At 57.5% G+C, this 19,047-nt stretch overlaps 1 protein-coding gene across 1 annotated transcript in view; it reads left to right on the top strand.

The window, feature by feature from the left end:
• The window catches only part of Nphp4 (nephrocystin 4), a 100,810-nt gene that overhangs the window by 13,201 nt on the left and 68,562 nt on the right, over nucleotides 1-19,047 (top strand). The window contains exons 4-9 of the mRNA XM_026386062.2: nucleotides 2,640-2,812; nucleotides 3,826-3,890; nucleotides 5,445-5,600; nucleotides 10,699-10,835; nucleotides 13,910-14,091; nucleotides 14,707-14,833. Coding sequence (XP_026241847.2) covers nucleotides 2,640-2,812; nucleotides 3,826-3,890; nucleotides 5,445-5,600; nucleotides 10,699-10,835; nucleotides 13,910-14,091; nucleotides 14,707-14,833 — 840 coding nt within the window. The remainder of the gene's footprint in view (nucleotides 1-2,639; nucleotides 2,813-3,825; nucleotides 3,891-5,444; nucleotides 5,601-10,698; nucleotides 10,836-13,909; nucleotides 14,092-14,706; nucleotides 14,834-19,047) is intronic.

Raw genomic sequence — 19,047 nt, 5'->3', positions numbered from 1 at the left:
GCCCCCGTGTGAGGCCGAGCTGCAGGTGGAAGCGGGGAGGTGTTGGTGGGGAGTTGGTCCTCCTGAAGGTGCTCTGCTCCTGGTGCCTCTTTAAGTGAGTTCTTGGGAAGGTGCTAGTTTGATTTCTGCTCAGTTCTTCCCTGGCCTTCAGGGCACATGTCAGCAGGGGCTGGTCGCTTGCCTGGTGCAGAGCCCAGTTCCAGTCTTGTCGTGGGTGAGAGATGGAGAACTGGCCTGAGGCGAGTGGTGTCCATGTTTTTGAAGATGTAGGCATTAGGACAGGAACATTTAAATGATTTATGAATCTGTTTATCCTGTCAGGGAGGAAGCTTGTCAGTGCAGATGAGTGGGAGGTGATGCAGGGTGAACCGGAGCCGTCTCTCCTGTCTTGAGTGGCCTTCTCCCGTGGGTAATTGGATGGGCTTGACTTGAACGCTTAATCATGCAGTTTCAGTGGATGCATAGAACTGTTCTCTCAAAACTTGTGGCGTTGGTGTTAATTAAATTCCCCTAGACTAACGGGCCCAGGTGTGTCTCAGTGGGGTGCTGTTGGGATTCTGGCTGAGCCTGTTTCCCAAGAAGGCAGGGCTCTAAGGTGCAGGTGAAGCAGTCAGAGTGGCTTCGTGACTACGTGGGGATGATGGCGTGGGGTGGTGTTTCAAGCTGTGCAGAGGTTTCCCTCTTGGGAGGCTCCTGCCTGAGTCTCAGAACTGCTGGATCCTGAGCAGTGTTTGCAGTCGGTAGCTGTGCGGTCCGCCATTTATAAAGCCAGCGAACCTTGAACTTGGCTCAGGCTGGCTTGTGTTTTCCAGGTTCCTCATGAGTTCTTTAGCATGGAGCTGTTCCTACACTGATGGTCAGTAAAGGATTTTTGGAAGAGTGTGTCCTTGTCAGTCAGCAGTGGAACTGACAGGACTGTCTGAACTTGACCTGCCTTTCAGCCTGCTGGCTGCCAGGGACGGCTGCCTCTTCTCAAGAAAGATGTGCTCTTAGGTCCCAGGCTGGCCACTGGGCTGAGAGCCTGTGCTCCGGGCTGTTTCAGCCTCCCAGTGATGGTTGCTGGAGGTGAGCGAGCAGCCACTATCTGAGCCCTCCACTGCTTCAGGTGGAGCACTTAATTGCAAGGTGACCTCTATGCTAGGAGATGATTGTTGCTTCATATTGGAGTTTAAAACGTTCGTTTTACTGCCAAAACAGAAGCCGTGCAGTGTTCATAAAACCGAAGTGCACAGGTGTAAATATACAGGTGAGGTAGTGCAGACTTGGCTGTGCGGTGGTGGGGCTTCATAAACCCTGCTGAGTCTTTGAAGCAGAAACATGACTCTCCCAGTCCAACCACCTGTCAGCTGTGAGTGGTCATCATTTCATCGTTTTTGCAATAAAAGATAATGGAATGGCGATTTATATCTCATGGCGGATGTCTGAATGTGTCTCTCTGTTATCCTGGGCTGACGGTCAGTGATTACAGTAAACGTTCTCCCGGTGACACCGTGGTAATGACCTGTTAATAGGGGAGTCGGGTGCAGGCCAGCCTCTGCCCTGCCTCTGGGGGGTGGCTCTCACCCAGCCTTACACCCGCTCAGTCTGGAAGCCAGCTCAGTGCCACCTGTGGGTGCTGTGCACACAGATACCGGACGCCGTGGGTTGGCAGATGCCACCAGCAGCTCTGCTCCACCTTCTGAGCCTGCGCCTCCGTCAGTTTGAACTGCAGGTAACTTCACTTCATTGACTTGACGCAGGAAGACAGAGAGAGTGAAGGGAGCGGGTGTGTTGAACAGGGAGATGATTTGCCTCACCTCTCGCTTCTCTCCAGGTCCCCTCAGGCCCTGGGGACGCAGGAGTCAGAGGCCCCCACTTGCATGTTGGGGATGAAGAGGTTACAAAGGGAACATCTGCTGAGATCAGTTTGAATGGCCTCTACTTGGCCTAGGCCCCCACATCTTTTAGCAAGATCTCTGGGTCATCATAGAAGACCTTGGTCAGGCTCTGAGCTGGGGAGACTTAGCACCTAGAGAAATCCAGGGGTCCTTCTGGTGTGCACACAGTGAGTTCAGGTGGACTGTCACGAACCTCCTGTGAGACAGGCTGAGCTTGGCCCCAGGGAGTGTGGAGGGGAGGGTGGCAGTCGGGATGAGAGTTCTGTCCTGAGTGTCGGCTGGGCTTGGGGCAGGGGAGGGTCAGCAGACCTGTACATCTGTAGAGGGCCTGTTCTGTCCTGGGCTGAGGCCACCGGTCCTGCCTGGAGTCACCACCCTGCCGCAGGTACACAGCTGGTCAGCCTTTCTTCCCCAGGAGGCCCGAGGCCTGCTGGCATCTGCAAGGTGGAATTCCCAGGGTTGAAAGGTCCTGAGCAGAGGCAAAGTGGCTGAAGCCTGGGCGTGGCCCCTGGCGGGAGAAGCCCTGACACCGGCTAGACTCTGGGGGGTGGCCTCCTGCGCTGTTCTTTCCCCATCAGGGGTGGCACTGCACATAGTCCCAGGGGTGGCTCATGCATAGTCCCTGGTGCTTGTGGTGTGCTCCTGAAGCGCGTCTGGCACCTACTCCCTGGCTGCACCCCCCGCCCCCCCCCCCCCCGCCCCGCAGGCTGGGGACATAGCCCACCACTGGCTCTGCCTAGCGGCCTCTGATCTGTTTTGCAGCCTTTCTACTTCCATACGTCCTTAAACCACCCAAATATCGTGGCCGTAGTGGAAGTGGTCACTGAAGGCAGGAAGCAGGATGGGACCCTCCAGTCACTGTCCTGTGGGTTTGGAATTCTTCGGATCTTCAGCAATAAACCTGACTCTCCGACTTCTGCTTCCCAGGACAAACGGTATCTGCTTTGTTTTTCTACTTCTGTGGTCCCCAGCCTCATTCACTGTGGCTTAACAGCTTACTGTTGGTGATCAGAGAGTTTTAAGTTTGTTATGTGTTCATAATAGTGTACTGTAAGAGATTTTTGCTTATTTTACCTTTTTTCTTTTGTTTTGTTTTGTTATTTCTAAGCAAGCTGAGGAGTGGTGCTTTGACTGTGAGTGTTGGTCTGCAATAGCATGCACGTGGGCCAGCCCTGCCCTGTTGCTTGTCCCCTGTGGGGTCCAGGCACGTTATTCACACTCTCAGGTCCCAAGTCCACTCCTCTGTGGCCAAGAGAGGATAGTGTGTCTCTTGCTGCTTGAGCATGAAGCATGTGCATTTCACACCCAGGCCCCAGGAAGTGGTCTGTGGTCAGCAGCAGAAACGCCTCTGCCTGCAGGCTGTGTTTAGGAGCTGGGTGTGCAGACACGGACAAGGTCACACATAGCGTCTCAGCAGGGTGTGTTCCTGTGGTGTAGACCACCTGACATCCAGGCAGGTCCTCCTTGTTCTGTGGTGGGTGGTGAGGGCTAGGGGCTAGGGTTAGGGTTAGGGAGCCACCGGTGAATTCTGGATGCTTGGCAGCATCCTTGGCCTCCCTCTGCTAGATGCCAGCACCCAGTTAGGATAGCTCAAAGCCTCCCCAGACACTTAACAAATGTTCCTGGAGTGAAGTCATCATGGAGGATGCTGCTCTGGCAATAGGCCACAGCAGTCCCTTAAACCTTGTCTTTCTTGGGACGCTGGAGTTTGGTGATTTTCCCTTGTGCTTTCTTGCTCTTTGGGTCTTGGGCTGAGGTGTACCTGACATGCTCGGCATGTCGTGGAGCTCTGGGCATGGCCACCGCCATTGTTCTCAGCTGCTTGTTCCCTGCAGAGGTCGGGGCTGGCAGCATTAGAAGGCTCTAGAGGGGTGGAAGAAGCAGATCTGGCCTTTGGTGCCTGGTGCAAGCTGGATGGTTGACGAGGTTCCCTGGTCCTGTTTTCCAGGTTGAGGCTGTACCATGGCACCCCCAGAGCCCTCCTGCACCCGTTTCTGCAAGACCCTGTGGAGCGTAAGAACCAGCCTGTCCTTGGCCACATGGGCAGAGACTGCAACTTTCCTGAGCATGTTCCTGCCTCAGCGTGTGCCGCCATGTGCCTGAATGTCAGCTGCCCTTGGCTTAGCACAGTTATCTAATAGTTTCTGGCAAATGTGTCATGGACTTGGTTTTTTGCATAATTTAAAAAACTGAAATGCACCCACCCTGCTTTGCTAAGCAAGCTGGGGGTGTGGCCTTTGTCAGCCACCTGAAAGGGGGAGGCCTCCTGGCCTCTGATGACACCTTGCCTACCAGATGAAGCAGCTGAGCAGCAAGACCTCTGACTGAAGTCATTGGTTATCACTAACAGTGAGGCCTTCCCAGCTGTGCCCACCTGATGGGGATGTCTGCAGACTGCTGCCCCACAGCAGGGGAGTTTCCTGCTGGGCTTCTGTTGGGAGGTGTGGCCCCCTGTGATGCTGCCCACCTGGAGGATGAGCAGGGAGGCTCCTGCCTGCAGTGGGGGCTGTTTGGAAGGACATCCTGGAGGCCCAGAGCAGATGCTGAGCCAGGCCACAGGGAGGGTGGAGGGGAGAGTGGCAGGAGGTGGGTCTGCTGGGGAGCATGCCTCTTGTCCATTGGAGATGTGGCCCCGATGCCCTGAAAGCAGTTGTGTGTGCACACTTTGGCCTGTGCTAGAATGTTCAGTGGCACCCCCTGCCTCCCAAATTTGGTGAAAATCTTGAGATGGGAAGCAATCAGTTGGACAGTTAATTTTGTTTATAAAGATTGCTTTTAGGTTATTTTTCATTGACTTTAATTACTTTTTGCTAAGATTTTTCTCTCCTGAAGTATCCAGGGCTGCCAGGGTTCTACCCCCACAGTTCTGTGTGCAAGCTCAGTTCTGAGTGGGAGTGGTTGCAGGGGACCAGCCTCCAGCCAGCAGTCCGTCCAGCCACTGCGTTGGCATTTCCCTGGTGGTTCACATGGTTCAGAGTTCCAAAGGTCTGAAAAAGTATGGAGATTGAGAGTGAACTCTCCTCCGCCAGCTGCCCCGCTGCTGCTGCTAGCCTCCCTCTTGGAGCTGGTCAGGATCCTGGTGGCTCTTTTTATGACACTGAGCAAATGTTTGTTCTAAGCCTTGCTTTCTTCGTAACATTCATTTGGAGGGTTTTCGTATCAGTTCCTAGAAAGCTCCTCATCCTCCTGGCTGCGAGGCATTTCCTTAAATTAATGTTCTGTGATTGAATCTGCTCCTGTGTGGACACTTGGGCAGCTCTGTGTGCTGGCCGAGCCTTGCCACGGGGAGCTGGGCTGAGGGAGAGGAAGGCTGGACCGAGGCTGAGTGCTTGCCTAGCACGCCGGAGGCCCTGGGCTGGATCCCAGCACTGCAAAAACAGACAAAGTCCACAAGATCCCAAACACACATGCAAACAAGCCAAACAAATGGCCCTTGTGCTTTCCATCTCTAGGCCAACGGGGCAGAAGGACTCCTGTCTCCTCCCTGAGTGGTGGGCACCCTGAGTCTGTTTCTTGCTGATTGACAGAAGTGCCCTGGCTTCAGCCCCACGTTTTCTCTTCCCCCAGAAAACCAGCACATGACCCTCATCGAGAGCTGCAGCCTGCTGTACACCCTGCGGCTCCACCCGCCACTGGAGCCTGCTTTCCACCTGGTGCCCCAGAACCTGCTGGTGTCGGGGCTGCAGCGGATCCCTGGCCTCCTCCCCGCTCACAGCGAAACCGGTGAGGCTCCTTTGGTTCTCTCTCTGTGGGTCTGTGTTTCAAGGCTGAACCTCAGAGGACCGGCCTCCTCCAGGTGGGTGACTGGCCCCAGTCCCACTCTAGTTCAGCACCCAGCCTGGGGAGCAGGCAGCAAGGCCATCCGTCCCTGTCCCTTCTGGGGAGTGAGCTGCCATCCTTGTGTCACCTGTGTCTTCTTTTCTGGTAAATACTCTTATAAAATACATCGTCCATCTCCCTATGACGGTGGCCAGCAAAGCCACTATCGCTGTATCCCACCCTTGCTGTGCCCTAGTTTTAGGAACTCATTGTCATCATAACTTCTCAGCTGTGGTAAAATATATATGACGTGCAGCTTGCCACCTGAGCTGTCTTTCGGGGGACTGTCAGGGGTGAGCACCTTCACACCACTGTGCAGCTGCTGCCTCCGCCATTCCAGAAAGTTCTCATCTCCTCCAGCTGAAGTTCGAGCCCCTAACCCCGAGCTGCCCACTCCGCCTCCCAGCCCTGAGCTTACAGTGTCCTCCTCAGCCCCTGGTGTGAGTCCTACCTGTGACCTCCCCAAATGGGAGGCCAGACAAGTGGGCCTTGTTGCCCTTGCTTCGAGTGAAGGGTGAAAACCAGTGCCTGGCCCTGCCTGTTGGGCTGTGGCCCGTCTCGCTGCCCGGGCATGTCCTGGGCCCTGGGCAGGGGGCCCTGAGCTCCGCTGTGGTGTGTTGTCCTGCTCTGCGCCAATGCTGAGGACCTTGTTGCGTGTGGATTTTAGGGTCACTGTGGCGGGCGTCTTGACCTGTACTCTGGGGGCCGGAGGTGTATCCATCCCTCTGTGACTGCACACAGGTGTCTGTGGGATTGAGCTAGGACAGGAAGCATCTGCAGGTCCCTGTGGAGTTGCTGCTTCTTGTGGGTGGGGTGGTGACAGAAACTTAGGTGCCCGGAAACACCTGTTTTGTTCTCAGTATCTCGTGGGGAGCCGGGGTACAAAGGGAGCTGGTGGCCAAAATCGGGCTTCTGGATGAAGAAGCAGGAGGTAGCTGAGAAGTCCCCTCAGGGCTGTCCCGAAGCCCGGGTGTTCAGCCCGGCCTGGCTTCGCTCTCCTGTGCGGAGCAGCCAGTCTGGCACTGAGGCACTGGTCACCTGCGGGTGGTGCCTGAGGAGCTGCAGAAATGAAGGGCACTTCATGTGTCATTATTGAGTCTAATGAGCAGGGACCCTGCAAGAGGAGCGAGTGCAGCCCTGGGGTGGGTGGGTAGAGAGTGCTGACTCCACGCAGGAGCTCCCGAGCCGAGCCATGGGATGTGACTCTTGCTGGCTCCCCAGGGACAGTTTTGGAAGAGAAGCCTGGGTGCGCAGCCTCAGCTGGTATGCAGGGTGCCAGGTCAAAGTGCTGAGAGTGCTCACCCAGGTGTTGGCTCTGCCCCGAGTTCTGCCCAGGAGCTTCTGCACCCTCGTGACTGTCCCGTGGAAAGGGTTTCCGCCAGATGATGGTCTGCAGCGGGGAGGGCCGTCTGACTGGGCTTTCTTAGTGGCGGTCTTCGTTGCTCACTTGCAGGGGTGGATTTTAGGTTCATTTGTGACATGCAGCAGTGGGAGGACTGAGGTGAAGTTTCTGTTGTGTCATTGACAGGCCACACAAGGTCGTGATTCCCGTGTGTGTGTGTGTGTGTGTGTGTGTGTGTGTGTGTGTGGGGCGGTGTCACAGCCGGGATGCTGGTGAGGTTAAGCCAGGGTGGCTCAGGCTCCCTGAGTGAGGACGCCCGCTCACGGAAGTCCAGCTGGGCTTTCCAGAACTAGAACCCAAGGCCAGGTGGGGTGCTCAGGGAGGGGTGGTCCAGTTTTCACGGTGCCCTTAGCTCTGGAGGAAAGAGTGCGCCCCTTGGCAGGGAGGGGCCTGTGATCCCCAAAGTGCCTGAGGACAGCGAGGGTGGAGAGTGAGCACTGCGTGGGTGGAGTTGTGGGGGCCGGGTCGCTGTGTGGCTGGGGCTTGGTGTTCGTTGGGGCCTGATGGTTTCGGGGGGGTGGAGCGAGCCTCTGTGGCTGGAGACCTCAGATCCCTGCGGCCCCGCCTGCCCTCCCCAGGCCTTGTTTTCTGTTTTTCCTCTGTAAAATGGGACAGGACTGTTTGGGGGAGAAAGTGAGATGGACTAGCAAAGTACCAGCCCGGGAGCTCTGCTCCTGCCTCGGGACCTCTGTCTCACGTTCAGCTGAAGCCCACGCTTCCCTCCCTCAGTGGCTTCTCGGTCCTCACGGTGGATCCTGTGCTCAGGGACTCACCTGGTTTCCATCCCCAAATCAAGACTCGGCTCTTCCCCGCCACTGGTGGGAGTTTGCGGAGCCATGGGAAGCTAACAAGTCTGCGGCACACGTCCTGGCTGGTGTGGGACAAGGGGACACTCAGCAGAGATGGTGACCAGATGGGGATGGTGGCTGTGAGTAGGGCGGCCCTGAGCCCCAGGTGTTCTTTTGCTAAGTATCGTGTGGAATGCACAGCCAGGCTGTTCCCAGGATTTAGGACTGTGCTCTGGTGGCCTATGTGTGCGCACATCTCTCCTGGGAGCCAAGCGAGGCCTGCGTCCTCGTCAGGGTTTACGGTGACTCTAGAGCGACTTTGCAGGTAGCGAGACCCACAGGCTGGGGGGGGGCACGGTCTCCCCCCTTGCTCAGCTGTGGAAACTGAGAGGGGCAGTGCCTGGCCCAGGGCCATGAGCAGAGCTGGGTCCACACCAGGCCTGGCTCCCAGGCCCACCTGCCTCCAGAGAAGCTCCTTAGCTCTCCTGAGGAGGCGGTGCCTTGGCGACTCTTGGCGGACCTGACTTCTTCCTTCGGACAGGTCCTGCTGTGCCACACCCCGCAGTTGTGGCCAGCCGCTGTGTGCAGGGCAGGAGGTGCAGGGGCGGCTGCTGGCCCTGCTGTGGCTGCAGCCCCTCCATGTGACTCCCTCCTGGCTCCAGGCTACTCAGCTCTCTTGCTATAGCTGGTGTGTCCCCTGTTCTGTCACCGGTGCTGCCAGCAACTGGGTTGTGGCCTTTGGTGGCCCCTTTTCTCTGTCCCTGTTTTGTTCTCCTGCAGCCCCGCCCATGCTTAGCTTCTCATCTCCCTAGAGCCCCTAAGGGGCTCGGTCCTCGACCCGGGGCTCCCCTTGTGTGCACTGCAGCTGGTCATCTTCACTGTCACACCTGCATTTTGAACATTCAGATGCCTGTGGCCTGGAGTCCTGCACCAGTGTCCAGGAGCAGCATGCCACACCTCGTGTGGGCGAGGAGGACACTGGGTTTCCCCTTCTGTTTCTGTAGGAGTTAAGAAGTCAGCACTGTGCGAGCTGGGCATGTCGTCACTGTCCTTGCCAGAGGGTGGCGTCTGCGTGTCCTTGCCACCTTGTGGGAACGTCTTTGCTGCCCAGTGACAGGGATGTCAAGTTGGAGTGTGCTGGGGGTAGTCCAGCAGACAGTGCCCTGGGGGCTGCGGGAGTTGAGGTGGGGCAGGGGTGTCCCGGGAGTCTCGGCTTTCTGTGGTGGCTGATAGAAGTCCCTGGGTGGGGCGCTGTGGACGGTGCCACCAGTGAAGGCTGAGAGCAGGGGCCTCAGCGTGGGAGGAGGTGCAGGACTTGCAGGTGCACATGGGTGTGACCACCTCCCTTCAGTGGCGTCCCGTCAGTGACGTCCACCTGGAGCCCTCACGTCTGCTGACAGGGCCCCTCACCCCGGGTCCAGCCTGCTCTGTGGCCAGTGGCCTTGCTGGTCTAGAGCAGAAGGTTCTGGGTGGCCGCTGTCATGCCCTCGTGAGTGAAGCCGCCGTGCTGCTGGCCAGTGTGGTGCAGGCCCTCGTGTGGGCGGGCTGAGAGGGCACCCGCGAGCACCGTCGAGGTGAACGTGTGCATCGAGGTGGAGGACACAGCTGCCTAGTGGGGGGCGTCTGCGGGAGCCACCGGGTCACAGTGGCCTGTGGGTTCTCTCTTGCTCTTCTCCTGGGCCGCTCGCCTCCTCGGCCTCCTTTCCCCCTCCTCTCCTCCTCTCCTCTGACTTACTTTGCTGGGATGCTCTCTGCTCACCTGGAGTGGCCTGAGCGCTGGTCACCTTCCCAGGCCCCTGCTGGCCTTGCCATTGTCTTCCCAGAAGTAGCACAGGAGCCTTGGGTGCTGCGGGGGCCTCCCACCTCCCTGCTGCCTTGCTCCCCCCACCCCACTGCTTCCTGTCTGTCTGGGTGCAGGGTGGTCCCCAGCTCAGGTTGTCTAGGATGCTCGCTCAGCCACTGCGCAGATGGTGGACTTCAGGCCATCTTCCCCATCCCTCAGTGGGCAGTGGAGGGCCATTGAGCACATTCACATTGTTGTGCAGCCCTCTCCGCCGTCTGTCCCTGGGTTCTTGTGGACACAAAGGCAAAGATGAACCTTCTTCCCTGTTCTCCCACCCTCCCTTCTGACCACGTTTTCCTTAGCACCAAGTGTTTACTTAACTTTGGAATTGTCTTTTAAAAACCTAAGACCTAATATGCAAATAATCACAAAAACAGAGGAAGAGTTGGAGGTAGGAGGAGAAGATTGCAGCGGCCGGGAGAGGAAGCCCAGATCCCTGTGTGGGTTGGGAAGTGGCTGCTTCTCCTGGTCCTGCAGCGTGGAGCAGATCCAGCTCCCACTCAGCTGTGCTGTGTGCCCGCTCTGCACTGGGTGTGACCTCAGGGAGAAGGCGGTGCTTCTGGGTCAGAACCAGGGCTTGGTTCTTGTGGTGCCAGCCCGTCTGTGTGTCTGCTTGCTGCAAGATGTCAGTATGTGGTCCCATTTCCAGCTGGTTCGGGTAAATGCAGTGGCGTTGGTGTGGCTGAGGAGGCGGTGCTGAGGGAACCCAGCTGAAGGGCAGTGGACGTGCTTTGCTCTCTGCCCTTGTTCTTTGAGTGGCCCACTTGCAGTTTGCCTCTGGAGGAGTTTTGCTGGAATCTGAGTGGCAAGTGCAGTTTGTGCACCTTGGCTCAGTGGGTGGCCCAGCGGGCTGTGTCCAGGTGACTCCCCTGCCTCCTCCTGGCCTCGAGGTCCCACTGCCTGTGGTCTGAGGCCTGGGGGTCCTCTGCCTGCTACCCCGGGCCATCTCACACGAGCCTCTCACCGCAGGCGACGCCCTCCGGAAGCCTCGGCTCCAGAAGCCCGTCACGTGGCACTTGGACGACCTGTTCCTCACCCTGTGCCCTTCCCTCGGGAGGTTCGAGGAGGAGCTGGTGCAGCTCCTCGCCTGCGATCACGTCCAGGAGGTACGTCTCACCTGCTGCGAGGAGGGCATCCTGAGGGCTGGGCCAGCTGCTGGAGTCTGGTGCTGCTGGGTGGACGGTGTGCCCAGGGGATGTGGTCCTGTCTCTCCCAACTTTGTGGCTGAAGAGGGACGCTGTTTCTGTCTCTGAGTTGGTGTAAAACAGGTTTCCTGGGACCCATTTCCTCCTCAGACCCCAGAGATCCTCCAGCCCCCCATCCTGGAAGGTGACAAAGGTACTTTTGGCTGGAGACACTGACTCTCATCTCAGTAGATGACAAAACACTCCTCAGTTATAGCAGATCATGACCCCAAGTGGGCATGGGTGACCAGGCACTGTGGCTCATTTCAGGAGGTGACTGGAGAGTTGTTGCTCACCCCTAAAGGCAGCTGAAAACGTCTCACCCTATCTGACCCTGGGCACTCTGCCATCCACATGGACACATTCCTAGAAGCCTTAACCTGGGAGCCCATGGGAGCACTCCTCTGTCCCTCTCTGTCACTGCATGCCCTGGCAGGGTGCTTCATGCTCCTGGTTGGGGGGTCTGCCCACCCATCAGGCAGGGACGTGCATGTGGCCATAGTGAGACACAGCACACGTGCCCCAGCGTGCACGTCTGCTCCCGTGTGCTGCTCAGGCTGCCCTGCAGCAGGACCCCCATACCGAGGGCCCCTCTTCCCGTCCTGTGATGACAGCTTGCAGGCGGCAAGACCTGAGTGCGAGGACAGTTCAAGCTCTGGCCCCCCTCCTGACCAGCTTCCCTGGGTATTCTCACGCAGCTCATTTGTGCACTCGAAGGTCCTCAGAGCCTCTGCAGGTTTGGGGGACTCCTCATTTCTTTCTTTGTCCCAGATGCCCGGCCTGGCCTCTGTTTTCCTCTGGACGGCCCAGGAACAGGAGGTGGGCTGCACATGGCTTCCGTGCTGCCCGGGCCTGGTGCTGACTGCTCCTGAGCTGAAGCCACCAGCAGGGAGGAGGGGTGGCCCTGTCTGGTCTCAGCTCTAAAGGACGGGAGGAGGGGCAGCAGAACTGGACTAGGGAGCTGCTTGGCCTCCTGGGACACCGAGGGTGCTAACTCTTGGCTTTTCCACAAGCAGCTTTGCCACAGATGCCAGGAGACCGAGTGGCATCTCCTTGCATCAGTCAGGCTACAGAGGGCGAGGGGCTTGGCAAATGGAAGAGAGGAGAAAGGAGCCTAGGCTCCTGGTCCAGCCTCCCGCTCCCAGGCCTTCCTGCTACCCGGTGTTTGCTTCCTGTCCTGGGTTGTCACTCGAGGTGCCTGGACGAGTGTGGGTTTGTCTCGTTTCACCTTTATTTCCACGAAGCCGCCTTTTCTTTGTGCTGTCTTTGCTGGGCACTGTGCAGGGCTGTTTGTCGGAGCAGCCTGCACACTGTCTTTGCTGTGTGGTGTTCCTGTGAGTGCCCTGCCACATGTCTGTCCATCAATAGGGTGGCCTCAGCTGCTTCCAGGCGGGGCCGTTAGGACCCTGCTGTGCGTGTTCTTGTACATGGATCCTGGCTCTTGGTGGAATCTCGAGCGGGAGGCAACTCATCCTTGGTTGTGTGCAGGTAGCTGGCAGGTCAGCTGGAGGCTGGCTGCAGTGTCTCCCTGAGCTCTGCCCAGAGCCACAGTGGTCTTTAGAAACACAGGCAGCCAGTGCCTTTCCTCCTGCTCAGACCTCCTGCTGGCTTCGGCTCCTTACTGCCCTCAGGCTGACGCTGGGCACCTGGCCTTGTATGCCGGACCTGCAGAGTATGGGCTTTCTCTGCCGGCTTCCTGGCCTGAGCTGCTCCCTGGACTCACCTGTGGACGCGTGCTGGCCACTGGGCCTTTGGACATGAGGCTCATTTCCTGGGCATTCTTCTGTAGGCCTTCCTTGGCCCCTGTGCAAACCTGTATGGGTCTCCTTCCCCTCAGCTGACCCGCACCTCTCCAGTGCTCCATGCCTCGGGGAGCACCTGGTTTTCTTCTCTGCCCAGGGTTGCCCTCCCTCTGCTCTAGGGAGGATGAGCTGTGGGTGCACCAGGCTCTGCCAGGGCGCTAGTGGCAGGGCTGGAGTCTCCACCTGTGGGAACAGGTGGTCCTCTCACTCGGCTCCCACTCTCGTGGCCTACGAAGTGAGCAAGTGACTGGTTCCCCGCGAGCCAGCTGGCTTTTTTGCTTCTTCTTAGAAACTAGTTCTGCCTAACATGGTCACACGTGCAGGCATGGCGCAGAAGCAGGCTGCGGGCAACCATTTCCTAGGTAGATCCATTGTTTTCTTATTTTTCAGAGTGGGTCGTGTGAAGGCAGAGATGTTTTAAGAGTGCCATGGTTGAATTTTACCTATTCCTAAAAACAACTTTACTGTGTGTTTTTATTTTGTTTATCTTATGTTTGTGTTTTTGTTCCTATCCAACTGGCAGATACTCAGTTGTCTCTGTGGTTTAATTTCCATTATCCAAAGACTAATAGGCTGAATTTAGGTCCATTCACTTGATTAATGGGTACTGGAAAATTCAGTCGCTTTGCAAAGATTGCATAATTTAATAAGTACAAGTGGCCTGGAGGAATACCCCTGTTCACTGGTCAGAGAGCCTGTTCATTTTCTGTTAAGATGAAGCACTTTAATATCTGGTGGTCACGTTGGGGCCCACCCATTGCTGTTGGTTCGTGACTTCCTGCCTGAGTGTACGTCGTCCTCGTCCTGCCCTTTCTTCCCAGAGCCTCAAGTCTCTGGGGGCACAGAATTGAAACTGGGTGTGCTCTGCTTGTGGGCCCTCTCTATCATGTGTCCCCTTGTCTCAGGAGAGTGAGCTTCCAGACCTCCATGGGGAGGAGGCTGCCCATCTGGGAAAGCTGAGCTCTGGAAAGCTAGAGTAGCCTGGCCACCAGGCACCGCAGGGCATGCTGCTTGGAAAGGACCGTGGTGTGGCGAGGCCAGCCTCACCTAGGAGGTGCTGTGGCCAGCAGTCACGGTGGGGCCAGGTACCTGACCTTTGCTTGGACTCATCTGCTTGCCTGCCTGCCGGGGCTCCTCTGGCCACCCCCTTTCTGGCTGTGTGGGACTCATTCCATGTCCCTGTGCCTCTTGCAGGGGGGTGGCCTGCTGGATGGCGGGGCCCTGGAGGTCCTGGAGCGGCGCCTGCATGTGGGTGTGCACAATGGCCTGGGCTTTGTGCGGAGGCCACAGGTGGTTGTGCTGGTGCCCGAGATGGATGTGGTCATGACGCGTTCGGCCAGCTTCAGCAGGAGAGTGAGCTCCTCCTCCAGGACCAGGTATTCTCCCTGGGGCCCAAGGTGCGTGGGGACGCAAGCTGTGGAGTCACCACTGGGGCTTTTCCCTGTCACCTTTCTTCCACTTGCTCAGTTATGCCCCTATGAGCAAATTAGTGCACTTGGAAAAAGCCTGTTCTTGTGTTCTGACACTTTAGAGTTTGCATTTTGGGCACTTCCTGCTGTGGCAGCTGAGAGTCCGGGGAGCCCTTGGCATGCTGAATCCAGATGTGTCTGGGATTAGTTTCCCAAGTGATGCAGCAGTTGCTTCCCAAACCCCTGTCCCTCTGTCACCACAGGGATCTCCTGATGCAGCAGGGGCTGCCGTCCTCCACAGCAGTCAGTGTCAGAGAATGGGACCCTCCTCCACGTGGTGCTTCTGGGGACTTGGCTGCAGGGTGCGCTGGCAGTCTGGAGAGGTGCTGCTTGTGGCACTTGGGAGAAGGAAGCACTGGCTGGGGACTGCCCGGGGCCAAGCACATGCAGGACAGCTCTGCACAGGTGCCCAGGCCATGTCGGCAGTGCTCCCGCGCCCCTGGTCCCTGGGTAGGGATAGGCACAGGTGGGGCGTGAGAGACAGACACTCTAACGTGTCCCTGTGTTTTGTTTTTGCCCCAGCTCTGGAAACCAGGCCCTGGTTTTGAGAAGCCGCCTGCGACTGCCTGAGATGGTGCAGCACCCGGCCTTCGCCGTGGTCTTCCAGCTGGAGTATGTGTTCAGCAGCCCCATGGTGGCGGACGGCAACGTGAGCATCGCCCTCTGTGCTCAGGCCTCATTGGGTGACGAGGACACAGTGTTTCCCCATCAGAGCTGGCTGTGAGCAGCAATAGGGCAGCAAGTGTGGCTCATGTCTCGAGAGCCTCTTTCTGTGCCAGCCAACTGTCCCTGGCAGGAGCAGGTTCTATTGGGGACAGTGGTGCCCAGTTCAGTATGCTTCATGTGTCGAGATAGCATTAATTCACAATCACAGAAGTGATCATCATTTTGAAAGACGAGGCCATTTGGTGTGCTTTTCATAGGATCTTAAACATAGTACAGCTTGAATGTGCACAGGTGATAAAGTTCTTACAGTCAAACTTGAGTGTATCTGCATCACAACCAGGAGTCGGAGTTCACAGGTGCAGGTGAAGAACTGTGTGCACAGACATCTCTTCAGCGCTGGTGTAGATTTAGTTTTCTGTTTGAGAAAGCCATTTTAGCAAGTCGCTGGGCCCGCCCACCGTGGCTTTCACGTGTTGCTGTCCAGCTCTCCTTGAAGAGGCCTGGCGACAGTGCTGGCTGGGCCTCGTGGACCGGCGGTGCTGCACGTCCCCCCCACCAGCCTGTGATTCAGAGCCCCGTGAGGGGGAAATTCCAGCCCGCCAGGCGTTGGAGCCAATCTGAGGTCCCCGCTGCTTTGATGAACCTGTCGTTCCCAGTTCTGTTTTATTAATTATCAGCAATCTCAGCTACTCAGTTTCAGCCATGTGCAGATACCCTGGCATGGGTGGGCCTCTCCGGTGGGCCTGGCTCCTCGAGGGCTGGGGCTTCAGGGCTGAAAAGCCAGCTGGGAGACTGGGCCGTAGGGTGCACCCTGGGCTCTGTGGGTGACTTGGATGCTGCTGCCCAGGTGGGAGTGGTGCGGGCCAGCAGGGTAGCAATATGGGCCTGTCACCCTGGTGGGGCCCCCTGTCGCTCTGCAGTCTCCCCGGGGCAGTCTGTATGCTGAACTGAGGCGTCTCATGCAACGCCTGGTCTAGTGCTCAGCCAGTGGCACGTGGTGCCAGCTCCGTTGCTGCCCGCAGGGCTCTTGGGGTGGTCGTAGCTCATCCCTTCTTTTCAGCCTCCGTCTGTGTAAGGGTGGGAACACGATTGGCTAGCCAGGTGGCCTGCTCTGCAGGTTCGGCCATGGCCCTGGAGGGGCGTGTCCTGCTGTAGTCCACTCCTGCTTCTCTGAGTTCTTTAGGGAGCGCTGCCTCCAGCTGGGATGAGGCCTTTTCAAATATTTATGCATCCAGGCTGCAGATTCCCATGTTTCCTTCTTCCTTTTCTTCTTTCTCTCTCTCTCTCTCTCTCTCTCTCTCAGCAGTGCTGGGGTTGAACCCTCATATACGCCAGGCAAGTGCTCTACCACTGACCTGTACCCCAGGCCCCTTTTCTTTGCTTTTTTAAGTCTTTATAAAATGGACACTTCAAGCACCAGCAAAAGCAGGGTGGGGGGTGAATGGACGGTGGTCATGATCGGGTCCTTGCTGGGCCTCCCAGGCTGAGTCACTCTGAGGCAGATCTGGGCACAGTGTCATTTCACTGGTGAAGATTTTGCCAATATGTTTTTATAAGTGTTTTTTTATTATGGAAAATGTTAAACAGGTAGAGAGAAGCATTAGATGACGCCAGGTCCCGTCACTGGGCTGGGGTTTGTCCGCCGATGGTGGCCAGTCTCTTCTCGGCCCTTTCTCCAGGTGGTTTGAGAGCTTGCTATAGCCCTATGGCATCTCGTCCGTAGATGGCCACTGGGTATCTTCAGAGGGGGTGGGTCTCTGCAGTGAGGTGCAAGTGGCCACACTCAAAGGGAAGTGAGTTTCTCAGTGCCATCAGATGTCCAGCTGTCCTAGGTGGACGTTTCCAGGTCCTCTGCTTCCCTGGGAGCGGAGGGGCCGCAGGCTTTCCTCTGGACTGGTCCTGAGCAGCAGCTCCCTGCACAGGCGGACCCTTCCCAGGGACGGTGCTGCCTCCTCACCAGTGCTTTCCTCTTCCTAACCTTGGAGAACAAGTGCGCAGACTCCTGCGATGCTTCAGTTTACCAGGTGCTGCAGCCACAAACCCCAAGGCCTTTGATGGATGCCTCATCTTTAAATGGTACATCTGGGCAGGTGGCCTTCTGGCCAGGAGAACAGTGGCTGGAAATTGAGTCCAGTTCATGCCCAGTCACCTGAATCTGAGTGACTTGTTTGGGCCCTGAATGTTTTGTTATCTCTAAAAAGAAACCAGCTGCCCCGGGCCCCGGCTCCGTCCCCAGGACAGCAAGACGATGATGACCACAGACTAGCTCCAGAACCCTGCGTCACACTAGCTGTCCAGCGGTTGCGGCCTGTGGTTAGCCACGGCAGCAGGGGCCTCTTCGTTGTGGTTTGTCTTGGGTCAGCTGTGGACGGTTGGAGAAGCAGCCCCCCATGTAGCCACATCCTTGCCAGGGTGGCTGGAGCCCGTGTGCCGCCTCGGGTGGAGGCCCAGCCCTGCAGGGTGGACTCCAGAGTGTGCGACTGGCTGTGGTGCCACCTCCCTCCAGCAGGGTTGTGGAGGGCTGTACCTTTGTCCTAGGACCACGGCTCCCCGGGCAGCAGCCCTGCCCCATCACTAGGCCGTGAAGATCTCGCTGGTCTATCTATGTGTTGGTTCATGCTCTTTGAGCAGAACGGATTGGCTCTTGAGTTTGGGGCTTACCACATGCAGGTGCCTGGGGGTGCCTGGGCAGCGCCAGCGTGGCCCTTGGACACTCCGTGTTGGGGCTCAGGTGTGAAGGGCTCATTCTGAAATCATTGAATCTGAATTTCTTCAAACTGAAAAATACACCTGTTATAGGATTTTCTTGAGACCTTTAAAAATTATCCTACCCCTGTCCCTGTAGTGCATGCCCCGGTGAGGTCACCACGCAACGATGCCTTATGCAGGGGTGGTGCTCAGCATGGGGGGATGCCTTCTGTGGAGGGGATCCTTCTGTAGAGGTGATCCCTATTTGGAGGTGATCCTTGGGTGATCCTTATGTACAGGTGATTCCTGTGTGGAGGGGATCCCTATGTACACGTGGTCCTTATGTGGGGGTGATTTGAATGTGTAGGTGATCCCCATGTGGAGGGGATCCCTGTGTGGAGGTGAGCCTCATGTGGGGGTGACCCCTAGGTGAGGTGATGCCTGACCTGGGGGACGAAGCCCGGCATAGGGAGCCATGGCTTATGTAGGGGCAGTGTCTCGGGCACTGAGCTTGAGGCTTGGTCTCCAGACCCCTTAGGGCCGCTGGGGCCTCTGGGCTGGCCGAGTGGGAGCAGCTGGACCTGGTATTGCCACGGAGAACCTGTGCCGAATCTTCTCAGGCTTCTCTGACAGTTTTGAGGACGACAATGACTTATCTTTTAAACACGTTTTTGTCGAGTTACAGCATGATGCAATGTGGAAGCCACCTGGCCACCAGGCTGCGTCTCCTCTGAGAGCAGAGTGTGGTGGCCTGCCGCACTCGGTGGAGCCCCGCCATGCTGCTTTCTGTGTGGGCTCCTGACTTCCTCTGGAGGCGAGGTGTGCAGTGGGGGATGGCCCTCGCCCTCAGAGGCTGGGCTGGTTTTCACCTTGGGGGCTGAAGGTCTCTGGCCTGTGGTGATCCAGACCCTAATGGGCTCAGGAACCACCTGGTGCCGTCCCCTGGCCCCTGCGGGCTCTCCCCGCTCCAGCCAGGCTGCTCCTCGGAGAGTCAGGAGAGGACGGTCAGGCCGAGTGTCCTGGGAGTGTGAGTGCAGATGCAGCAGGTGAGTGAGCTGACTGTTAGGGTCACTAGCAATGGGCAGCCGGCTTGGTCCTGCCTAGGCAGCAGGCGGGAATCTGCTGCTCTCGAACTCGGCAAGTCAAGGCTGGGTCTGGCCTCAGGAGCCTCGGGGGCTCGCGGGATGAGCTTTTGCTCTTACAGTGACATGCCCGTCCCAGAGCGGGGAGCTGGGTGGCCTTGGTGAGTTTGGGTGGGTGTGTGCCCTGCAGGCCTGACCATTCCGTTGTTTCCTGACGTCCCCTCCCACTCCCCTCAGCGGTTGCTGGATTGGCATCTGTCCGCACTTTGTCAGCTTCTGGTGGTGCTGTGACAAATTGCCACAGACCTGGTGGAGCTGCTGTCTCAGTCTTGGGGGCAGAAGCTGGGTCACTGGGATGGAGTCAAGGTGTGGCAGGGCTGAGCCTCCTGCCCAGCTTGGCGAGGATCCATCTGGCTCCTCTGGCTTG

This window comes from Urocitellus parryii, chromosome 11, assembly GCF_045843805.1.
Source record: "Urocitellus parryii isolate mUroPar1 chromosome 11, mUroPar1.hap1, whole genome shotgun sequence".
Taxonomy (NCBI): domain Eukaryota; kingdom Metazoa; phylum Chordata; class Mammalia; order Rodentia; family Sciuridae; genus Urocitellus; species Urocitellus parryii.
The sequence above is the reverse complement of the archived record's forward strand: the minus strand, read 5'-3'. Positions and strand labels throughout refer to the sequence as shown.